Below are 23,012 nucleotides of genomic sequence, written 5' to 3' on the forward strand. Positions count from 1 at the left end.
TTGCAGAATTAAGGATTTTATAGTGCAAAAAACTTGAGGTCTTGCATTTAGTTAAGCCAAATTTTAGTGTGGCATAAAATGACAGCTGTATAAAACATGATGAAGGCCCCGAAATGCGCAATAGAATCATTCTCTCACATTCACACAGAGGCAGGTAGTATGAAATCCCATGTTCACAGCTCTTTTTAATTGTCCACAAGGACATACACATTTTTTAAAAAACATCCATATCCTCCGTACCATGTTTCTCTATTAGGCTGGCTATGGCTCTATGTCCTGAGGATCGGGAAAGGCTCCTCCTGCCCCTGAAGCTGCTGGCTGGAAACTGCACTGCCAGAGGAGCGTTAGGGATGAGCAGAAGGGCTCCCATCTTCTCATAAAAGGGATGGAGAATAACAAACTCCCACAGCACTCTGGAGAGTAGGGTGACCCTATGGAAAGGAGGACCGGGCTCCTGTACCTTTAACAGTTGCATAGAAAAGGGAATTTCAGCAGGTGTCCTTTGTATATATGGAGATCCTGATGAAATTCCCTCTTCATCACCACAGTTAAAACTGCAGGAGCTGTACTAGTGTGACCAAAAAAGAGGGCAGGGCTCCTGCAGCTTCAACCGTGGTGATGAAGAGGGAATTTCACCAGGTGCTGCATGCATGCAAATGCCACCTGCTGAAATTCCCTTTTCACTATAACTGTTAAAGATACAGGAGCCCGGTCCTCCTTTCCATAGGGTCACCCTACTGGAGAGGCTGACCTTGCTTATGACCCAGCACACGGAGGGCCTAACTACATGTTGCAGGGGACATGTGGTTGCAGCAGAACCAAACCTTGGGGTCAGGTTTGGTAGAAGGAACATGCAACACACCACCACAGCCAGGGCTCTAGATTGGAGAAGGCTGATCGAAGCCGTCCTAAAAGCTAAAGAGGCTCAGAGCTCACAGCCCAGCCTGGCAACAGTGTGAAGCACCCTTGAGCAGCTGCTAGGACCCCATGCCTGGGCAGGGCCCACCACCCATGCCTGCCCCCCAATGCTCCAATGACCATGGGGTGACTTAGCCAGGGAAGGGGCATTTTAGCTGCCCAGAAAGCCCTGGAAGGATGCTGTGCTGAGGGCATTGAGGAACCCTTAAATGCTGGCTCCCAACACCCATCGGAGCGCTGCTGCTGCCACCCCATAAGCCCCCCGGGGCACACTGGAGGGACGCTTTGGCACAGGCCCCCTTGAACCAAGCGCCAGCCCTGAGCAGAGCGGTTAAGAGCAGGAGCTACAAGTCCCCAGTCCAGTCCTCAGCTCAGCCATGAACTCTCACTCAAGGCAGCCTCTCCATCCATCATAAGAGAAGGAAATAATACTGACCTACCTTCAAAGACTGCTGAAGTGCTCCGGACGATTAGGGAAGTGTGCTACATAAATACTACCTATTCAAGATATACTTTTTCAAGCAAAGAAAACAAAACCTCGAGCCGCCGCCGCCGCCTCGCCCAACCTGGGTGCCCTCCAGACATTTCGAACTTCAACGCTCATGAGCCCCAGTCCATGCGGCAAACGGTCAGGAATGCTGGGGGTCGTAGATCTGGAGGGCACCAGGTTGGGGACGGCTGCGTTGAAGTATAGGACCAAGGCACAGCTTGGGAACTTGCTCCTCCCTCCAGCCCATGTAGAGAATTCGGGGTGGGTGGGTGTCCAAAGTCCTCAGCCAGAACTGCAGCCTGACAGCCAGTCAGCAAGAGCTCCAGGCAGCCACCACCGAAAAACGCCCACTCGGGGCTCGAGGCACCGTGAACGGAAAGAATACTGATACAAGCGGCAGGGTCAGCTGCCCGAGCTTGGCCTGGCCATGGCTTGACTGGCCGAAGGAGGCCGAGTCCCCCCCCGAGGGCTCACACTGCTCTGGCGCCCTGAGAGAGCGGCTCACAGGCAGACATTGATTTGCTTGGAGAGTTCTCGCTCTAGGTCCAAGATGAGGGCGTCGAAGTCCTTCAGGTTGAGCCGTGGGCTGAAGGGAGGGGCCTCCGGGTCCCCCACCAAGGCGAAGTCGCCCACGAAGACCGTCCGGCTGTGGCGGGCCAGCCCCTCTCTCAGCGCCGCCTCTCGGCCCCCTCCCTCCTCATTGTCACTCTCACTGCCGGCCACCTCGTCATAGTCCATGTCGCTGCCCAGCCTGGGCCCCGCCAGGAACTGCTGCCCACACACGCTCCAGTCTCCGGCATAACGGTTACTGGGAGGACTTTCCAGCCCTCGCGGGCGGCTTCGGGCCACGACAGCGGCTGGCAGCAGCGGCAGATCGAGGGCAGGGCGGCACTGGTGCTGGGCTTGACCGCTGGGCGGGCTGTGCCGGTCCTCTTCTTTCATCCTGCGTGGAGCTAGGGAGGAAGCGGGGGGCAAGTTAAGACACCCAGAACTGAAGGAAGGACGACAGTGTTCCCCATGACAAGACTCTGGAACTGGCAGCTGGGGATGACATCACGGTGACGCTGCACAAGAGCCCGTAGCTGATTTCTAGGTCACGGCCCCAAGCCTGCCTAGAAGTTGCCGGGTCCGATCTGCCATCATAGAATCATAGAACAGCAGAGTTGGAAGGGGCCTACAAGGCCATCGAGTCCAACCCCCTGCTCAATGCAGGGATCCACCCTAAAGCATCCCTGACAGGTGGTTGTCCAGCTGCCTCTTGAAGGCCTCTAGTGTGGGAGAGCCCACAACCTCCCTAGGTCACGGGTTCCATTGTCGTACTGCTCTAACAGTCAGGACGTTTTTCCTGATGTCCAGCTGGAATCTGGCTTCCTTTAACTTGAGCCCGTTATTCCGTGTCCTGCACTCTGGGAGGATCAAGAAGAGATCCTGGCCCTCCTCTGTGTGACAACCTTTTCAGTATTTGAAGAGTGCTCTCATGTCTCCCCTCCATCTTCTCTTCTCCAGGCTAAACATGCCCAGTTCTTTCAGTCTCTCCTCATAGGGCTTTGTTTCCAGACCCCTGATCAACCTGGTTGCCCTCCTCTGAACACACCCCAGCTTGTCTGCGTCCTTCTTGAATTGTGGAGCCCAGAACTGGATGCAATACTCTAGATGAGGTCTAACCAGGGCTGAATAGAGAGGAACCAGGACCTCACGTGATTTGGAAGCTATACTTCTATTAATGCAGCCCAAAATAGCATTGGCCTTTCTTGCAGCCACATCACACTGTTGGCTCATATTCAGCTTGCGATCTACAACAATTCCAAGATCCTTCTAGTTTGTAGTATTGCTGAGCCAAGTATCCCCCATCTTGTAACTGTGCCTTTGGTTTCTATTTCCTAAATGTAGAACTTGGCATTTATCCCTATTAAATTTCATTCTGTTGTTTTCAGCCCAGCACTCCAGCCTATCAAGATCACTTTGAAGTTTGTTTCTGTCTTCCAGGGTATTAGCTATCCCACCCAATTTTGTGTCATCTGCAAATTTGATCAGCGTTCCCTGCACCTCCTCGTCCAAATCATTAATAAAAATGTTGAAGAGCACTGGGCCCAGGACTGAGCCCTGTGGCACCCCACTCGTTGCCTCTCCCCAGTTTGAGAAGGTTCCATTGATAAGTACTCTTTGAGTCCGATTCTGTAGTCCAGTGCTAAGCTCAGGCTAGTAGTGTGTCAATGCTAAAAAGCCTCACATCACATGAATATCTAAGGAAAAATCACCTGCTCTGGCTACTCTGCCACAAAGTGCATTCAGTTACGATCTCAGTGCGCTGTTCAACTTTTTCATCACACTTCATACGTTCCGTGGCGAAGCTGACGCACTGGCAGTGAGTTCCAGGGGAAGGGCTAAGTGAGAGAACCTGGACCTATCATCCTGTTCCAGGGATATTGGCAAAAAGCATTCTATGACTAGTCCGAGAGGCAGCCTTCACGGCGCCAGGTTACCGCTGCTTTTGAGAAAACCTCCCGCTTTTGCTGCTGTGGGGTGGCGGCGGCTAGTCTGAACACCGAAGGCAGCACAGGTTTTCCAGCGGCCATTCAGCTGGCCGGGCCCATCCCCTGCCCTCTGCCAGGGCTTCCAGTGACCAATCAGGGATTACCTTCCACCCAGGAATACCTCTGCCTTGACGCTGGAGTGAGGACAGACGGTGGAAGGACCGTGGTGACATTGCTCCAGCGTGAAAAGTCAGGGTATGTCCTTGACTTTTTAAAAGCGTAGCTTCTTGAGAAAGCCCCGAGGTGGCTTCGAGGTGGCTGCTACACCGTATAACTGATGCAGCGCCACTGCACAGCTTTTAAAGTGTATGGGCAGCCCCTCAAGGTATAGAAGAATGACCCTTGCTGAGGAAGGATCAGCATGGCTTCTGCCAAGGAAAGTTTTGCTTCACCAATGATTTGGAGCAAACACCAGTACATGCATAGCAATCCAGGCAGTATATACTTAGATTTTCAGGCTGCAGCCCATATTTAGCACACTGAGACTTACTTCTGGGTAGATGTGCATGGGGTTGCATTGTCTGAATATTACCAGACTCTTAACAAAGTTTAGCAGCCATCGGATAAAACAACATCTCCTTTTATGTATCAATGAAGAAAATAGGAAGCCAAAGTTAGGGGAAAACGGACAATTTTCATAATAAAGAAAAGCAGGAGGGTGAATAGGGCAAAGTAATGAGATGCTACGAATCTGTAGTGGGACTGTTGCCATTCATAATTGGCCTGGAATCAGGGGTCAACAGTGAGATAGCCAAGCGTGCTATCCAATTCTTCAGAAAGGCGAAAAACCATGCACACTGTGGAGAGTCCCTAAAATACTTCACTAAGCTGTCTGAAGGGAAGTGATGTAAACTGGGGCAACCCAGTTTTAAATGGATATTGTCTGTTTGTGTTTGTCTTTTATGCTTTTTATGGTTTTAAATTTTGTATACTTATTTTTAATGTTCACTGTTTTTAACTTTTGCAAATTGCCCAGAGAGCTTCAGCTATGGGGCGGTATATAAATGTAATAAATAATAATAATAACCCCAACCCCACTCCCAGCTGTACATATACACTATAGATTGGGTGTGTCTCCTACTCAAGGAAGCGATCTCAAGGTTGTGGTGAATAGCTCAGAATTCAGTGCACAGCTTAGAAGGAAAAGCAAATTTCATGTTAGGGATTATTAGGAAAGGGGCTGAAAATAAAACAGTATTACTTAAATCTTTGCTGTGGCCACATTTTAGAATATTCTCTACTATTCTGGTCATCCCGTTCACGTGGCTTTTAAAAAGCCTTTCTGAGTGTCTGGGGCAAAACTGATTCCTTAAAAGAACTTTTGCTCTTTTGCTGGGGAGAAATGCAGGTTCACTATGTTCACATGCCGGATAGGTGGCTTAACGCCTTTAGAACAACAGTTTTTTGTTAACAGCGCTGTGCCTCTCTGCCTGTGGTTTGCCCAATGCAATGTCACTAAAACTAGCTGGCTCTGCCTGTGGTGACCCTCCGCCCCACCACCCACTGGCAGAATCCCCACCTGCCATCTCTAGAGTGCTGTCCTTGGGAGCACAATCAGCCCCTCCTTCAGTGGTTTTTAGAGGGAAAGGTCTTCCTGAAATGCATTGGGCCCAATAAAAGATTTCCTAGGCACCTGAGAGCACTTTCTCTCCTGTTTCGTGGCACTGTTAGTGCCTTTCTCCCTTGCCATTGCTCTTAAAATGTAATAATGCTCAGAACCTTGCCCCTGCCAAAGGAAGTGAGGCAGGTGGCTCCCAGGAGCAGGGCCTTCTCTGCTGTGGCACCCCGGCTGTGGAATGAGCTCCCTAAGGAGGTTCGCTTGGCACCTACATTATATGCTTTTAGACGCCAGGTGAAGAAGACCTTTTTATTCTCCCAACATTTTAACAATCTATAAATACATTTTAACATGGTGTTTTAAATTCATAATTTTGCATTGCTGCTGTTTTTATCTGGTTGAGCTTTTATATTGTATTTTATATTATGGTTTTATACTGTTGCTTTATACTTTGAATGGTTTTAATTTTTGTGAACCACCCAGAGAGCTCCGGCTATTGGGCAGTATAGAAATGTAATAAATAAATAAATAAAAAATCAAAGCCAGCTTGCACATGCATCCTCTTCTCGGTCACCTGGAAAGGCCCTCAGAGACAGGCTTAGAGCTAACTTTTGGATCAACAACCAAGGGATACATCATCAGATGCACAAATATATCCAGGGCGATAGTAAGAACCCCCTGAAACTTATTCTGTACTCAACGTCTCCCCCGTTCTAGGCCTGTCTGGCTCTCAGCGCGTTCCCTACAATGCATTGGGACTCCAGGGGACCTCTCCCCCCAGTAAGGGAAGACAAAGTGTCCTTCGCCCAGAGCCCCACATGCCTCCAGGCAGGCCTCCCTCTCTGGGGCACAGGCCATCTCTCCTCACCCACTCGCCTCCCCACCACCCCGGGGTCACTCACTTGGCCAGGCCTGTAGCAGATAATGCAACACTTCAATGTGGTGCTTGAAGTCCATGGTGCTGGCGATGGTGTGGTGGCGCTGGCCGGCGCTGCGGGCCCCTGGGACCCCTGCCCCCTGGATCAGCAACACAGGCCCAAAGCACACAGCGAGGTTCTGGGCATTCATTCGGTTGAAGGTGTGGAAAGCAGCAACCAGGCTGAGGTGGTCCAGCAGCACCGTCAGGGTGGCCTAGAACATGGAGGCACACAGGCGTCTTTCAGCCCAGCTTTGCAACACTGCTCCAATGCTGGAGAGGATGCAGCCTTCGTGGAGAGGGGAGGGGGACGTTCTGGCGGCGGGTGGGGGGGTGCATTTCAGCAAGGAAACTGGAAGGGCCTGAGGGCAGCAGGAAGGCAAGTCTGAGCCCAATAACAGATCCACGCCACGCCCCCCTGGTCAGCCAGAACCACACTCCGTTGCAAGGGGTCATCATTGGCCCAGCAGGAATGTACAAGATCAGGAACGGGGTGGGCGTGGGGGAGTGGGGTGTGTGTGTTGCTGCTCTCTCTCCTGGCCGGAGCCCTCACCTTCTCGACTTCCGGCAGGCAGTCCAGAAGCGCCGTCGTGGCCACCGACTCCTTAGCTTCCCGGCCCACTGGCCGACTGGACATGGCTCCCCGTACCGCTTGGTAGAGCAGGTCGGTGATGAGAGGTGTGGGTAACTCGCGCAAATAGTCCTTCAAGATTCCTGGGGAGGAGGAAAGCTGAAAACACCGGCGTCCTTTCCCATCTCCACGGCTCCCCTCCCAGCTCATTCCCCGGCCTTTACTGAAGAGGGCTGCTGCCAGCCCTGCTGGATCACGGCAGAGGTCCGCCCAGTCCAGCATCCTGGTCGCACAGTGGCCAGCCAGCTGCTCTGAGCTGGGGAAGCTCACAGACAAGCCGTGAGGGCAAAATCCCCGCGCTCCCGGTGTTCCCCAACACCTGGCATTCAGCGGCACTAATAGCTTACTGGGGCTGAGAGAGTGTCACGCCCACGGCACGCTGGAGATCAAGTGGCCCAGACTGGCGTGACGAACCCTTGCAGGCAAAAGCCCTCTTCACGCAGGGCGGACTAGGAGGGGATGTGAGTGTGGCCGGGGGGGGGGGGGAGGCAGGGGGAGGGGAAGGAGCCCTTTTGCCGCGACAGCCCTATGTGGCTACTCTTCCAGCCCTGACATGAAAATTAAGAAGGCGGGGGCCATAGGGTTCTTAAGAAGGCCGAGGGCAGCGTGGGGAGTTCCAGGGAAGAGCCACCCAGCAACGTCTGCCTGCTTCCAAATCAGGCAGAGCGGAACTCAAAACGCCCCCACAAACTTCCACCAGCGTCGCTTGAGCCAAGAATGTCCCCCTTCCACTCCATCTTCCAAAAGATACGGAAAAGCCAACCGCCGGGGCTGGCACTCATCCCATGAGCATCGCTCGCGAGAGATAAAGAGGCAGGCTGACTGGAAGGGCATCAGCAGCTGTTGGTGCCATCCAGGCTCCGGCTCCTGAGCCGGGCTCCACCCTGGAAGCAAGGAACACAGCCAGAGGCTCTCCTCCCGTCTCCCCTCCTTGGCCCGGTTAAGCGGCTTGCTGGTATCAATTCTTCCTCTTCCGGCAACCCCGGTCACCTCTGGAGCCGGACTCCTCCCTGCTGGCCCCTTCTCCCACTGGGTCCCCCATGCCAAGGCCCACCCGCCTTCCCTGCTACTTCTGGGTCAACCAGGAACCGAATGGCAGCCCAAGAGCAGCGCCCTTTGCAGCTGCGGCAGGCTGAGGCTGAGCTGGGCCGATGCGCCGTCCTCAGCCAGGAGCGGGGTGCTGAGGCCCCTTGTCCTCAGCTAGAAGGAAACAGGAAGCACAGCAGCACAGGTGCAGCGCTGCCTGCCCTCGGGTCCCCGAAGGCTCCGCAGAGAAGCCAGCCGTGGGTTCTCCAGGGCCCACAGGGTTCTGACTGGTGGCCGGGCTCAGTGGAGAGGGCAGCTGGGAGCACTGACCTGTAATGACATTGATGTCTGGGTAGAGGTCTTCGGAGAGCGCCACGGCAGCACTGTCCCGCTCAAAGGCGTCGCGCAGCTCCTTCTTCACTGCCGCCGAGCCGCACAAGCGATACAGACCCACAACCTACAAGCAGAACGGAGCCCGTCACTTTGGCAGACACGGCGACAGCCCGGGGATGGGGGGGGGACAGAGAGGGCGGCTCTGCTGCCCAGATGTTCTGTGGCAAACGCCGGGCGCCTCCTGTCCCTGGAGAGCCACACGCCTGGGAGACAGGAAGCCGAGCCCTACGGGCAACGCAGGCCTCCAGCAGCCTCGGTAGCCCGTCCTGGGTCTTCTGGGACGAGGCCACGTGGAGGGAGCGTTTGGGGGAGGGTGGGGGAGAGAGCATTCACCTTCAATCCCCGTTGCTCAATCTGGGCGACACACTTTTGGATCAGCAGCGGCACTTTGACGGCGGCCCTTTCCCGCTCCACCAGCTGGCTCAGGTTCACTCCAAAGACCTGTGGCTCCCGGTCACCGCTGGATGGATCCCACTGGTCCACCAGGGTGAGTCTGATGTAAAGGAGCCCCCGTGGCTCCAGCTGCATGGCCACCTGCTGGGTCCTGCTTCCTGGGAGGAGGAGGAGGAGGAGGAGGAGGAGGAGGAGGAGGAGGAGGAGAGGAAGGCGGTGAGGATGGACCGCCAGCCGCCTCAGCTCCAACCCATCACCCCCACCCCCTTGATTGATTGATTGATTGATTGCATTTTTATACCGCCCAACAGCCGAAGCTCCCTGGGCGGTTCACAAAAACTAAAACCATTCAGAGTATAAAACAAGCAGTATAAAAACATGATATAAAATACACGTTAAAGAGTGATTAAAAACATACCACACATGATTAAAACATCCTTAAAACATTCTAAAATTTCGCTGGATAGGCCCGCCGGAATAGATCCGCCTTCGTCGCTCTGGGCCCCTTGGCCATACAATCCATGCTGGGAGACATTAAGGGTTTTTTTCTGTCTAACCATGCGTAAGATCACACACCTAATGTGATTTAAATTTTATATTACGTAGGATTTTTTACCGGAATACTTGTAAAAATGTAAATGCAACAGCGTGAACTTCCCTTGCTTAAATTTAAGAGAGAAAAAGAAAGGTACCAAAAACTGTTGACACACTAATTAATTTTAGCGACCCAAAGTAATGAGAATCACATGCTGACAGGCGTTCATCCATTTCAACGAGTTCATCTCTCTTCCACTAAGGTTGTCACTATTTATTAGTTCCATTTACTCTGAAGCAGTAGTGCACTTCAATGACGTACGTGTTCACTCACATGATGGCTTTTTAGCAATAAGGCAGTATATAAGTCTTAATAATATATAAATAATACTTGCTAAGAGTAATGACCAGAAAAACATTAATTGCAACTTTGAAAATGCTGAGCTTGCCTAATATTGTATTTGCAATTGGCGTATTTTCACTAATAAACTCATGAACCAGAGAACCTTCTGCAGAAAGATAATAATAAAGTATTGGCAAATTTTCTGACCCACATCACTGACTGTGGGGATTGCGTATATGAGAAAGAGAATGGATGGACGGGAGGAATGAGAGGGAAGGAGGGAGGGGGGTTGGCAGAGAGAGGGTGAGAGAAAAAGGGTGGCCCTGCCCACGTCTGGCTTTGGCTCCCCCCACTAATGGCATGTGGGCCCTGACAGCTCCCCCCACTCACAGACTGCACCCCGGGGCTTCAACATGCCTGCTCACTGCTGATCTAGGCTACAGCCCTGGCGAGGCAGAGCGTGGAGGGGCTCTGGCCAACGGTTAGAGCCTGGCCCCCTCCCTGGAACGCAGGAGGTCCCAGCTTCAATCCTCAGGCAGCAGCGGGTGGGGACGGCCTTGGACTGAGACCCTGGAGAGCTGCTCCCTGTCCGACTAGGCCACCCTGCCTGGAAGGACGAAGACTCTCACCTGGCCCAGGGCAGCTTCGGATGTTCCCAAGCAGCTGCAGCTGCAAGGCACATGATTTCCAACCCTAACATCTCAAAAAGTGCGAGGCAAGTGGTGAAAGGGCACCAGCGTTGCTCCTGACCCCATGCCTGCAAGGGGGAGTGTTGCTGGTCTACAGCCGGGCCCCTGCTGCTCTGCAGTCCACCAGCGCACGGAGGAGGTACAAGGGACCAGTGGCCCACAGAGCTTCTTTCTCCCCACCCACCCCAAGCTCCCACCTCCTTAGGAAACAACTTAGCTGCCTGTGTCTGGACTTGTTCCTGCCTTGCGGCCCACCTTACCTTGGAAAATGTGGGGCAGGACGATGGTGCCGTGGCAGCAGACACGGTTCTTGCCCACAGTGGGGTCGCACGAGAAGACCACGACTTTGAGGAGTTGGGCGTGGTCCAACTCCAGCTGGAAGGAATGGTTGAGGTCGAGGAAGGCTGCCTGGCAAGGCAGAAGGGCCGTGCGGGCCTTGTTAGCCGAGTCTACTTGGAGGACGCAGAAGGCCTCCTTGGCTTCAGCCTTGTGGGGCCTGAAGTCCTGCACCCCCAGCAGGTGGATGCTGACAAGGCCGGAGAGGTGCTGGGCGCAGCTGGGCTGCTCAGCAAAACAGTACGGCCGGAAGGAGCCCCCGTCCAGCCCCAGGCAGGCCTCGGCTTTGGCCAGGAGCTCTGGGGAGTCGCCGTCACTCAAGTAGCCCCCTTTGCTGGCCACCTTGCCCCGGACCAGGGGCTGCCGAGAAGCCACGCTACTGTCGAGGTGGTAGCGGCTGATGACGTTGCCGGACTCCTTGGGGGAAGAGCTGCCCTCTGGCTCTGGCCCGCGGGGGCGGGAGCCGCGCAGGCTCAGCTTCCGCCTCAGCTCCGGCAGCTTCTTCATCTTCATGGAGAGACTCCGCACTGGGCCCGGGGACTTGGCCTTGCCAAGCGAGTGGCCCTTCTTGTGGGCAAGAGCGCTCTGGGCCACCGGGGCAGCGCCCTCGGGATCCACGCTGGAGACTGGCGTCTTTCCTGAGGAGAGAAACTGCGTAAGAGAAGTCAAACCAACTGCCGCTTACCCAGCGGATGCCTGAGAGGCTCCGAGGGGGGAGAGAAAGGGAGGCCTGGTCTGGTCTGTGGACTGGATTCACAACAGCAGAGAATCCAGGGCTTCCCACCAAAAGGGTCAATGTCCTAAGGAAGCTCTTGTCCTAAGGAAAGAGCAAAGCAATACAACAGTCTGGCCACAGGACGCCCTCTCCTCTGCAGTGATCGCCCTCCTCTCTTTAGCCGCTGTGGATATCTCACACAGGTATCACGCGTGAAATGCCATCTAAGCATTCATGCGGACACGTATGTCAACATGGCAAGATGGACGGCACCAAAGCTCCTGGTGCTGGGTCAGAAACCAAACCGATATTCTCCGTGGCTGCCGAACAAGCTGGGAGCTTGTCAGTCCAAAAGCAGTCAGAGAATGTGCACAACTTAAATTGCTTTCAATGAAGGAGGGAGGTTTCCCCGCAGGGACGGCCGGAAATGCAAGAGCCGCGGCGTTCCGAGACGCCCCAGAGCACAGGGCCAGCGGCCTTCTAGAGCCCTTAGCAAAGAGTCCACGGAGAAGATGGGGGATGTTCTCTTCCACATTCCAGGCTCATGAGTCTCATGCAAGAGATGCTCCCAGCTGACTATGCGCCAGTGACTTTCCCAGAGTGGAAATTACTAGGAACGGGGTGCGGATGCGTCAAAAAGGGGCTATGGCACAGCCGAGGAGCGTGTGCTGTAGATAAAAACAGACACTCAATGTCAATGAGCACACATGAAATAGCGCAGCACCTGATCGTTTCAATTTTACTGGCAATTATTACTGTTGGCAAATTAGTGTTTCCGTAAGACGCCAACTCCAAAAAGCATTAAAATGGAATATAAATGGCCAATTAAAATGGATTGACTTAAACTGAACAGCTGTCAGACTGGAACTGCCAGAGGCTGCTACATGTATGAGAGGTCTCACAGGCACAGGATACGTGCAACACCGAGAATATATGACATTCGCTTGATGCCCCCCAAAGTGGCTCACTGCGCTGGGACTACAACTGCCAGGAAGAGGGATGCCCTGAGGATTGGGTCGAAGTCATGGGAGCCTGTGGGAGGGCGTGGTTTCAGTGACGTGGCATGGGAAAGGGCGTAGGCTTTGGCATGGAGTGGGAGTGGGAGTGGGAGGAGGAGGAGGAGGAGGAGGAGGCGGGGACCACAGAAGAGGAAGTCACGCTCACCACAGGCCAGGGTCTGGGGGCTGCTCAGTTCTCCAGCTGGCTGAGCCGGCCTTTCTTGGTTTGGGAGAGTCCGCAAGCCATCGTTGGCTGCCTGCTGCAAGGCGCCGAGGCGGGCACACTCCCCTGCAGCTCCGACTTCCCTTGGCTTCCCCTTCTTGCTCCGGTTCTCAGCACTGCTGCCCCATCTCCTTTCAAGGCAGGGCAGCTGCAGGTTCTCATCCTCAGGAATGGGGTTGTACCAGATCTCCCCTTCAGTGCCGCCGAGCACGCTGGCCGGCTCAGCGCCGGGGCTGGCAGCCCGCTCTTCCGTGCCCTGGCTCTTCCCTGCGGACAGAACCCAGTGGCGGCTGCTTCTCTCCAGGCTCTGCAGGTAGGCACCCTGGCTGCTGTACTTGGCGCTGAGGCTGGAGCTGCAACCCTCCAAGCTGCTGACAGGCGATTCAGATGTCACCACCAAGCCAACGGAGGGCAGGCTCTCTGGGAAGAGCCCTTCGTCCAGGCCAGCAGGCCCCGGGGCCGTGCTGGGGGCGTTGCGGCACAGCTTCCGGTTGCGGGAATTCTCCTGGCTGCCCCAAGTGAACTTGGCCCAGTTTTGCTTCCTCGACACGGTGATGTTGGCCCCCTTCCGGCACCCGGCATCCGGCGGGAGGGGCCCCAACAGTTCAGGCTCTGCAGAGGGCTCTGGAGCAGCTGGTGGAGGCTCTGTGGGGAGCAGAAAGCAAAGCGTTGGTCCGTCCTGACTCTTTTCGATATACGCCTGGCTGGAACGCTGTGGGCAGGAAACGCCATTAGCAAAGTCTTGATAACAGCCCGGAAATGGAAGGTTGTGGAGCCTCCTTCCTTGGGGGCTTGGCAAAGGCAACTCTTAGGGAAGCTTTAGGTGCCGGAGGTCCTGTTTGGAACACAGGGTGGGCTGGATAGCTTCTGGGCCTCCCCCAGCTCCACTACGCTGTGCCCCTCCCACATCCAGTCAAGGAGGTGCATGCCAGCTGAAGATCTGTGAAGGCCAGCTGACTCCCCCACCCCACCTCCCAACAGCAGGACCGGGATTTGAACTGGGCCTTAGATATTTGGATAACGGATGTGCTGACCAGCCACATGTTTGACCCAGAGATTATAGACATCATGAGCTGTTTAGATTGCCAGTTCTTCAGGGAGTGTTTGGAAGGAGTCAGTGGATGCCAGTGGCATTGGCTGAAAGGTCCTAGAAGCCAAGTCTAGTTTGTCAAGCAGGAGACTGAAGTCTGGAGCTCCTAAACTAGCATTTGACCAATGTTCCCCACAAAACCAGCATCTGCGAGAAAGCCAGCTGGAGCTGAGGAGCATCTGGATTGGGACAATTCATCCCTTAGTGAGGACCCTTTTCATCCTCAGAGTGAGGCAGGATAGCAACCAGTAACAAACACCCAGAAATGGCTGACAGCCAACCGAAAATATTTAAATGCTACAAGAAAAAATTACACAAAACACGAGGAACAAAATATGTGAGAATATGAAAGCCAAGGCGAGGGAGTCCCAGTAAAAACACATTGATAGAGCGCCCGATCAGAAACTGGTGCAGCCTTGCGGTAATCGCGATTTGAGAAGAGCCAATTCCTCCACCAATTCCTCTCTGTGGCAGGGGAGGGCGATCTTTTCCCCTCGCAGGTAATCTGTCGGAGGCCCCGTGTCACTGGTGGGCAGAGCCAAAGCCAGCTGTGGGCAGGGGCAGGTCACCCCCTCTCCCTCTCTGCCACCCCCTTCTCTCTCTCCCTCCATCTTCTCTTCCAGGGAAGGAACCGGTCACTCTTTCCAGAGGTCCAAACTGATCACACGCAGTGGGCTTCTGACAGCAGCCTGAGGGCTGCAGGTTTCCCACCGAAGCTGTATCAAAGAGCACCTTTTATCAGCTTAGGCTGATATACCAACTACGTCCTTATCTGGACAGAGATAGCCTAGCTACAGTGATCCATGCTCTGATAACCTCTCGCCTGGATTACTGCAATGCGTTATACGTGGGGCTGCCTTTGAAAATGGTCTGGAAGCTTCAGCTGGTACAAAATAGGGCAGCACGGTTATTAACAGGGACTGGCCGACAAGACCACATCACGCCAGTCCTTTTCCAGCTTCATTGGCTGCCAGTCCAGGTCTGGGCCCAATTCAAAGTGCTAGTATTGACATTTAAAGCCCTAAACGATTTGGGGCCAGGTTATTTGAAGGAACGCCTCCTCCCATATGTACCTGCCCAGACCTTAAGATCATCTACAGGGGCCCTTCTCTGTGAGCCCCTGCCAAAGGAAGTGAGGCAGGTGGCTACTAGGAGCAGGGCTTTCTCCGCTGTGGCACCCCGGCTGTGGAATGAGCTCCCCAGAGAGGTCCGCCTGGCGCCTACACTGTACTGCTTTCGTCGCCAGCTGAAGACCTTTTTATTCTCTCAGTATTTTAACACTTAATTTTAACTTAAATTTAAATGTTACTGTTCTAACTCCGTATTTTAACCTTATATTAATTTTGTTGCATGGTTTTATCCTGGTTGTGCTCTTTATACTGTATTTTGTAATTGTGCTTTTAACCTGTTGGTTGTTTTATTGTCGTTTTAACTTTTGTGAACCGCCCAGAGAGCTTCAGCTATTGGGCGGTATAAAAATGAAATAAGTAAATATCAGGCAGGGTGGGAGGGTTCAGCGTGGTGGTTGGTGTCGCCCACCGAAATGCACACTTCCACTTCTCTTGCCTCTGCCGGTGCTTAAAGAACTGGTTTCCTTTAGCAACCTTCTGGAGCAGCACCCAGATGCTTCCCTGCCCTCTAGTTTACTGGAGTCAGGTGCGCTACTCCAGCTGGTGAAGCTGGAAAAGAAATGGAGAAATGAACTCCCTGCTTTTGGAGGCTCTGGCCGGGCAGGTGAGCAGGGGGCTATCGATACGTACGGAAAGCCCTGGCGTGAGTGCGCAGCGGCGCTGCTGCGTCACTTGTATGTTTCCTCCATGAAACTGAAGGGGGTCGCAGCAGAGGTGTGGCCGGGTGGATAGTGACCCCTGGTAGGTCACTGTCTGCCCGGGCAGACAGCAGGAGCTTCCAGACACCCCATGCTTTTGCTGCTGCATCAAGATTAGCCACTGCCACGTGGAAGCAGGAAAAGTGTGGGGTTTTGCTTATCGTGGTGGCCACCCACTGCTCTCTGCTAGAGAACCTGCAAGTATGACACAATCTTACAATGACAGTGTGGGCTGGAGTGGTGCTCCACTCCGCTCTACATGCTGCCTGGCAGCGGAGTGAGCACCTGCTCATCGCTGCCACTGGCATTGCTGTGCCTGAGTTACTTGGCACGATGGCAGCTTCCCCTCCGCTGTCGTAGGCATCATACCCACTGTCAAGAGCAGCTTTATTGTCATTAGCATTTCCTAACCAAAGCTCCAGGTCTTCGTTCCTAAAACATGGGCTGCCATGGCTCAGTGGTGCCTGGAAATGGCTTCATTTGAACTAAAAGTCCTCAGCTCATTCCAGATGCGTAGCAGGCACTCTGCACTTGCTCAAAGGCACTCTCTTCTTTAGCCACCGTATTGCGTCCTGGCACTGAAAACAGAATCAGGGGCTGTGCCTTATTGAGACGAGCTCTGCAGATCTTTTAGGGCTACAAAACTGCTCTGAGCTAAGCAACCCACTGAAGCCTTTGGGGAGAACCGTCTCTAAGGGGAGGAGAGCAAAAGCGATGCGACGGGGAGAGGAGGAGGGTTTCTGGAGGGGCCCTCCCAAGCCCACCATCGCTGGGCTCGGCCTGAAGACGTGCGGCCTGAAGAGGCCTGCAATGCAGCTGAGGCCGGGAGGTCCCTCCCAAGCTCCCAGCTGCTCAGACCCGATGCCAAGTTGGATTTCCTGTTGTTTACTGCACAGTCCCCTCCCCGGCCAAGACACAGAGCTCCCTTTGTAGGTCCCCCAGTAACTCAGCACACGGGCAGCCCCACTGATCAGGGCAGAGCTCTCGAGAGCGAAGACGCAAGTCACAGAGCAGAACGCCTGGGAGCAAAGAGGGAGAAGGGAATGAGCAGCTAGGCCCACCCCCGTCTTGCAGGGTGGGGAGATCTGTTTTCAGTAGAAGGATCTTCGGAATGGTCTTGTTTCTGGACATGCTTTACCAAACTCTCCAAAGAGAAATGACCTGATTTCATTGATTATTTGACTCCTTTCCCTTCTTTCTCTCATGGCTTGTTACCAACCACTTTACTTACATCACTGCCCAACAAACTCCTAGATGCACAGCTGGGGGAAAGGGGCGGTAACTCAGGCCTTAGCTAGACCTAAGGTTTATCCCAGGGTCGTCCCTGCCTGCTCCCGGGATATCCTGTGTGTCAAGGAAGCCAGATTCCAGCTGGACATCAGGAAAAACCTCCTGACTGTTAGAGCAGTACAATGGAATCAGTTCCCTAGGGAGGTTGTGGGCTCTCCCACCTTAGAGGCCTTCAAGAGGCAGCTGGACAAGCATCTGTCAGGGATGCTTTAGGGTGGATTCCTGCATTGAGCAGGGGGTTGGACTCAATGGCCTTGTAGGCCCCTTCCAACTCTGCTATTCTATGATTCTATGATTCTATGAAATACTTAAAAGGTTGTCACACAGAAGAGGGCCAGGATCTCTTCTCGATCCTCCCAGAGTGCAGGACACAGAATAACGGGCTCAAGTTAAAGGAAGCCAGATTCCAGCTGGACATCAAGAAAAAACTTCCTGGCTGTTAGAGCAGTACGACAATGGAATCAGTTACTTAGGGAGGTTGTGGGCTCTCCCACACTAGAGGCCTTCAAGAGGCAGCTGGACAAGCATCTGTCAGGGATGCTTTAGGGTGGATTCCTGCATTGAGCAGGGGGTTGGACTCGATGGCCTTGTAGGCCCCTTCCAACTCTGCTATTCTATGATTCTATGATTTACATGACAGGGATGACCCCAGGACGATCCCAGGATAAACCTTAGGTCTAGCTAAGGCCTCAGTCACCTATTCTGGGATACCTATTGTAGCGAGTATTATTGTTGTTGTTGTTATATAATAATAATAATAATAATAATAATGATGATGTAGCCTTCAACAGCTGACTCTTCAGTTGTTAGAACTCTCAGGATGGCTTGCAGTTAAAAACAACAGCAAAACCATCAAATTACATTACAAAGCTAAAAACAGCAACAGACTTCGAGTGGAGGGAGAAGCAACAATTAATACTAAAACCGGAAAGAAATTTGCAGCCCTGGCTAATTCAAAAGGCCTTTGCCCAGCACTGAAAGGTTGGTAGCCTTGGTACCAAGCATACCTCTCTGGGGTGATAGCTGTACAAGCAGGGAGCCAACACAAAAAAGGCCCTTTCCCTGGTTGTAAGTAGAAAAGAGGGGTGGGGGGACAGCACAATGCAGATACGAAAAGTGAGGCCAGCTCTGGTGTTGGGGGGGGGGGAATCTTACCTTTAATAAAAGATATAAAATATTTTAATAAAATATTAAAAACGGCTGCTGCTCCAACAATAAAAAGCCCCACGGCAAAATTCACCCACGGTGGCTTCTCGTTATGTGCAGTAAACCAGGGCAGTGAGGTTGTGCCCAGGCCTGCCGAAGTAAGCCTATTTTCAACCCTCTCTCGCACAAGTCTTATCACCTGTGAATGTTATTAAATGAGGGCCTGGAGAAGGAGAGACACCGTTTTTCGCAGGCTGTTCTTGCAGTTGCATCGGGGGCTGATTCAAGGACCCCCCCCCCCCCCATTGTAGCCTCCTGTGTTCAAATACCTCAACGGTCCATTCAGTCAACCATCTGCGGGTCTTTTGCCAGGTGCTTTTAGGGCTTTGACTGGTAAGTGCAGAGCAGCGGATCCCGGTGGCAGAAGGACCCGGCATCTGGCACGTGGGGGCCATTCCAGAGGTTCTCTCCGGGCCATCCCCTGGCCAGCGGTGGCGGGCAGCAGCCCCTCTGCAGGACGCGCAGCCTTCCCCTTGCAGCTGCATGGGACTACCAGGCTCCATCACGCCCAGCCAGCATGACCTGCTAGCTGCGGCTGATGGGGCTGCAGCCCGGAGGGCGCTGGGCCGGGAAGGCTGGGCCGGAGAGGAGACGTCGGGGCCGCTCCGTCCCTCCCGCAGCCGCCTGGCCGCGCCGCCCTCTGGCCGCGCCGCCGAGCCCCGCGCCCGCGCCTTCGCTCGCAGCGCCGGACGGGGACCCACGCGCGGCTCCCGGGACGGCGCGGCTGCGGCTGCAAGCAAGCCCCCGGGCGTGGCACGCCGGCCTCCCCGGCTGCCCCACGCGGCTCCCGGCTTGGCCCTCAGGCAGCTGCCGGGGCAGGGGCCGAGCCAGCCTTGCCGGGACTCCCGCGCCCTCCAGGGAAAGCAGGGCTCCGCTGCCGCCTTCCCTCCGCTGCCTTTGGCCACTGTCGGGAGCCACCGCGGAGGAAGCGCCGCCGGAGACCCCCGCCCGCCGGCCCTCCCGGCCCCCCTCGCGTCTCCCGGGGCGACGGGGTGTCCCTGGACGCCCCCCGCCCCGCCCCGCTCTCCCTCCCTCCCCCCTTCCCTCCGTGGGGTCCGACCTGGGTCTTTGCGCGGCGGCGGCGGCGCCTTTTTGCGCCCGAGGCGCTCCTTGCCCCGCAGCCGGGAGAAGGTTTTCCGGAGCAGCGGCTGGGCCATGGCGGGGCGGGGCGGGGCGGGCGGCGGCGGCGTCCCCCGGAGCCTCAGGCAGGAGGCGGCGCAGACCCCCGCGCGCTCCCCCCGAGGGGCGCTCGACGGCAAGCGGAGGCCTCGGATGCCCCTCCCGCCCCGGCCGAGATGCTGCTGGGGGTTGTAGTCGCAGGAGGCGGAGGAGGAGGCGGAGGCGGAGGGGGAAGGGACCCCCGCCCCAGCCAAGTGGGAGCGGCGCCCGGCCTGGGCGCTGGGAGCCGGCCGCGGCGCCAGCCAGGTCTTGACCCCTCGGAGGGCTGGCCCCCCGGCCGGAGGAGGCGGGGAAGGGGTGGGCGAGGGACTTCCGCCGCCGCCCCGTCCGCGCCCCCCAGTTGCGGCGCCCGGCTCCTTCCCACGCCCCGCGCGAGCGAGCCAGCCAGGGGAGAGGCCGGCCCGTCCCCGTCCCCGTCCCGTCCGGGGGTGGGCGCGGAATGACAGCTCCTCGCCAGGCCCCGGCGTTTGCCGAGGCGAGCGAGCGCCCCGCCACGTCCCGGGCGCCTGCCAGAGACGGTCCTCAGGCGGGGCCGGTGGCCCCGGCCGGTAAAGTGCTGGCTAGTGCAAGCGTAGCCGAGTCCCTCTGCAACGCGCCTGCCCTGCCCTGCCGCCCTCCCGGATGTGTTGGGGTTCAACTGCCAGCATTCCTGAGCATTGGCCACGCTGGCTGGGGCTGATGGGGGTTGTAGTCCAACCCATGGGATGACCCTTCTTGCAAGGGGCCTGTTTTAATTGACTTTATCTGCATGCCTCCCTGAGAGCCCAACGATATCGGGAGGCATACAAATGGTGTAATAAATAAATGAATAAATAAATAAAATGCTCAATTAGTGGTCACCATCTGCAGTGGCAGAACACAAGAACTGCCTCCCCCTTGCCCCGAACTTCAATTCCAGGCATCTGCAGGGAGGGCTGGGAATGACCCCTGCCTGAAACCCTGGACAGCCCTGCTAGGCGGGTTTGCACAATCATTTTCAGTAGGCATGTGCTCCGCTCCGATTAGAAGCGCAGAAGCAGGAGCGAATTGGCCTGCTCCGCCTTGCCCAGAGGCGGAGTAGAAGCGGACCGCGGACCCCTAGAAGCAAGGCGAAGAGAAGCGCCCATTTTTGGAGCGCTTCTCTTTCCGCGGAGCGCTCCGATCGCCATCTTGAAACATTTCGCCCATAGATAACTGGGTTGTTTTTGAAGCTATCGTTCTGAAAATTCTTGTGCTTAGACAGTCGTGGATGGGGGTCATTTTGAGACTACTCTCACCTCTCTGCATCGTGCGGGTCGCGTGGTATATTTTTTAAAAAATCGGGTCAACAAATGGACAGCGCGGGTCAAACGGCGGTTTTCGCCCATAGGATTGCATTGCGGAAAAGAATCAGGGATAACTGGGCTGCTGCTTCCCCCTCCTCTGGGCACGTCCCCCTATTGCTGGTAAAAGACAGATATAGCCTTTTTAAAAAAGTTCTTCTTGCTGTTTATTCAGCAACACTGCTGCTTTTAATTCCACCCCTCCTTCGTTTATTTATTTATTTATTCCATTTTATATGCATTACTGGCTTATATCCTTGGCTCACTTCCTTATGCCCCCAGAAATGTCTGCTGCCTGCCTGCCTGCCTTCCCTCTCTCCTCCCCTGCCCGCCTTGCAGGGATGTTGTGTGTGTCTGGCTTTGACTCAGGGGAGAAGTCCTTCCTGCACTCACTTGGAATTTTGGAAGTTCCAAATCCATTTTTCAAGTGTGGAAGAAGATTCATATTAGGTTTATCTCTACTCCCCAATTCATGGCATGTTGGGATTTCCTTTGAAATGGCCCCATTGAGATGTCTGCAGGTTTAAGCCCCGCCAAAAAACAGGGGATGATGGGACTGCCTTGAGTCTCAGCGTGTGGCGTATGTATCCCTGGATAAGCTGTCATGGTGGTGAGTTTGAGGTTTTTTTTTAACGTGCAAATTGACGGAGCTATTGGAAAGGGGTGTGAATGGGTGTTGGATTTTCATAAATTCCCCAAAAATCAGGGGATGATGGGACTGCCTTGAATCTTGGCGTGCGTATGTATCCCTGGATAAGCTTTCATGGTGGCGAGTTTGAGATTTCTAACGTGCAAATTGACGGAGCTATGGAAAGGGGTGTGAATGGGGTGCCCGATTTTCAAAAATTCCCCAAAAATCAGGGGATGATGGGATTTCCTTGAGTCTGGGCGTCCATGTGGACACATGGATAAGCTGTCATGGTGGTGAGTTTGAGGTTTCTAACGTGCAAATTGATGGAGCTATCCCAAGGGGTGTGAATGGGGTGCCCGATTTTCATAAATTCCCCAAAAATCAGGGGATGATGGGATTGCCTTGAAACTTGGCATGCGTGTGTATACGTCCATGAGGTGTCATGGTGCCAAATGTGAGGTTTCTAACTTGAACCGAAAAAAAGTTGTTTACTTTTTTAGCTTTCAATGCAACCCTATGGGGGGGAAAACGGAGCTCCAATCGGGAGCTCCAACAATTTTAATTGTTTATGGTTTTATTTCCCTCCCCCCCCCCCCAATGTATATTTTAAACTTTGTAAGGCCGCCTTGAGGCCCAGCATTGGGCAAAAGGCGGATACAAATAAATATAAATATAATAATTGTTGTGTACCTGTCATACTTGTGGATATCCTGAAGGTATCTGGTTAACCACTGTAGGAAACAGAATATTGGACTATTATTATTATTATTATTATTATTATTATTATTATTATTATTATTATTATTAATTTATATAGCACCATCAATGTACATGGTGCTGTACATTGATGGAACATTGGTCTGATAGAGCAGAGCTCTTCCTCGGCCTCCTGAGATGTTTGGTAGGAAAGGGCGAAAGCCTTGTTCATCCCACCCCTTGCGCGCGCGCCCCCCACACACCCTGCAAGGTGAACTTGACAGACTGCAAGTTTGGTTCCTATACCAAAATTAGGTTTGCATTTCTCCAATTTGCTGTCAAATAATGACATTTAATGCATCCAATCTCCTTTTTTGCAAATGGCTACAAATGGGATGAATAAAGCCAATCAGTGTGTGGGGAGCCAATAAAAGTGATGACCAGACAATGCCCACTTTCCTGGTAGGTTTGGGAGGTGGCAACATGAGGCTCAAGGGAAAGAATGGCATTGCATCCCTTCTGTTGGGAAGAGCCTCAGAGTTGTGGCCCGGGGAACAACTGTGAAACAACCGCAAACTCCCTTTTCCCTTATTGTAGACCAATGCATAGCCAACAGGCTGGAGCCACAATACAGGCTGACGCGACTGGTGTGAAGGCTATGCTGGTGCTTCTGAAGGATTCAGAGTTACGCTGGTTATTCCATGACACACCTACTTGATTTTGACAGCATCTGTTCTGACGTGAGCCAGTTTACTTGTCACTGCCCCGAGAACTATAGCTCCACAAGGCAGTAAAGAATCTTTTAGCAGTGAATTCCTCGCATACTCAATAAAACTACACTGCTTGGGATTCTTTGTGACATAAAGCCTGTTTAAAACTGGTGTAAATATGGGTAGGCCAGCCATTTGCGAAGTTAAGTTGCCAGCTGCTGCAAAGCTGTTTTGCTTCCTGCCTGGAAGACTCACAGCAACCCTTCCAATCAACTCTTTTTATGTTATGGGCAGGACAAATGCTACAAAGAGATCCTGGCACCTGAACTCCAAGCTCTTGTTCATCAAACGTACACCTCTGAGATAGGTTTACCATCCCTTTAC

The 23,012-nt window shown here is 54.0% G+C and overlaps 1 protein-coding gene across 1 annotated transcript; it reads right to left on the bottom strand.

Moving 5' to 3' along the window:
* Positions 1–19,268, bottom strand: SYDE1 (synapse defective Rho GTPase homolog 1). Its single transcript, XM_063119032.1, has 8 exons — positions 19,172–19,268; positions 12,641–13,342; positions 10,686–11,399; positions 8,800–9,017; positions 8,404–8,530; positions 6,970–7,130; positions 6,403–6,631; positions 1–2,361 (listed from the first exon to the last, which is right to left on the bottom strand). Exons 1-8 carry the CDS (start codon positions 19,266–19,268, stop codon positions 1,910–1,912), a joined length of 2,700 nt encoding a protein of 899 aa, XP_062975102.1. The 3' UTR covers positions 1–1,909.
* Between the last annotated feature and the right edge of the window lie 3,744 nt (positions 19,269–23,012).

This window comes from Elgaria multicarinata, chromosome 3 (assembly GCF_023053635.1).
Source record: "Elgaria multicarinata webbii isolate HBS135686 ecotype San Diego chromosome 3, rElgMul1.1.pri, whole genome shotgun sequence".
Lineage (NCBI taxonomy): Eukaryota > Metazoa > Chordata > Lepidosauria > Squamata > Anguidae > Elgaria > Elgaria multicarinata.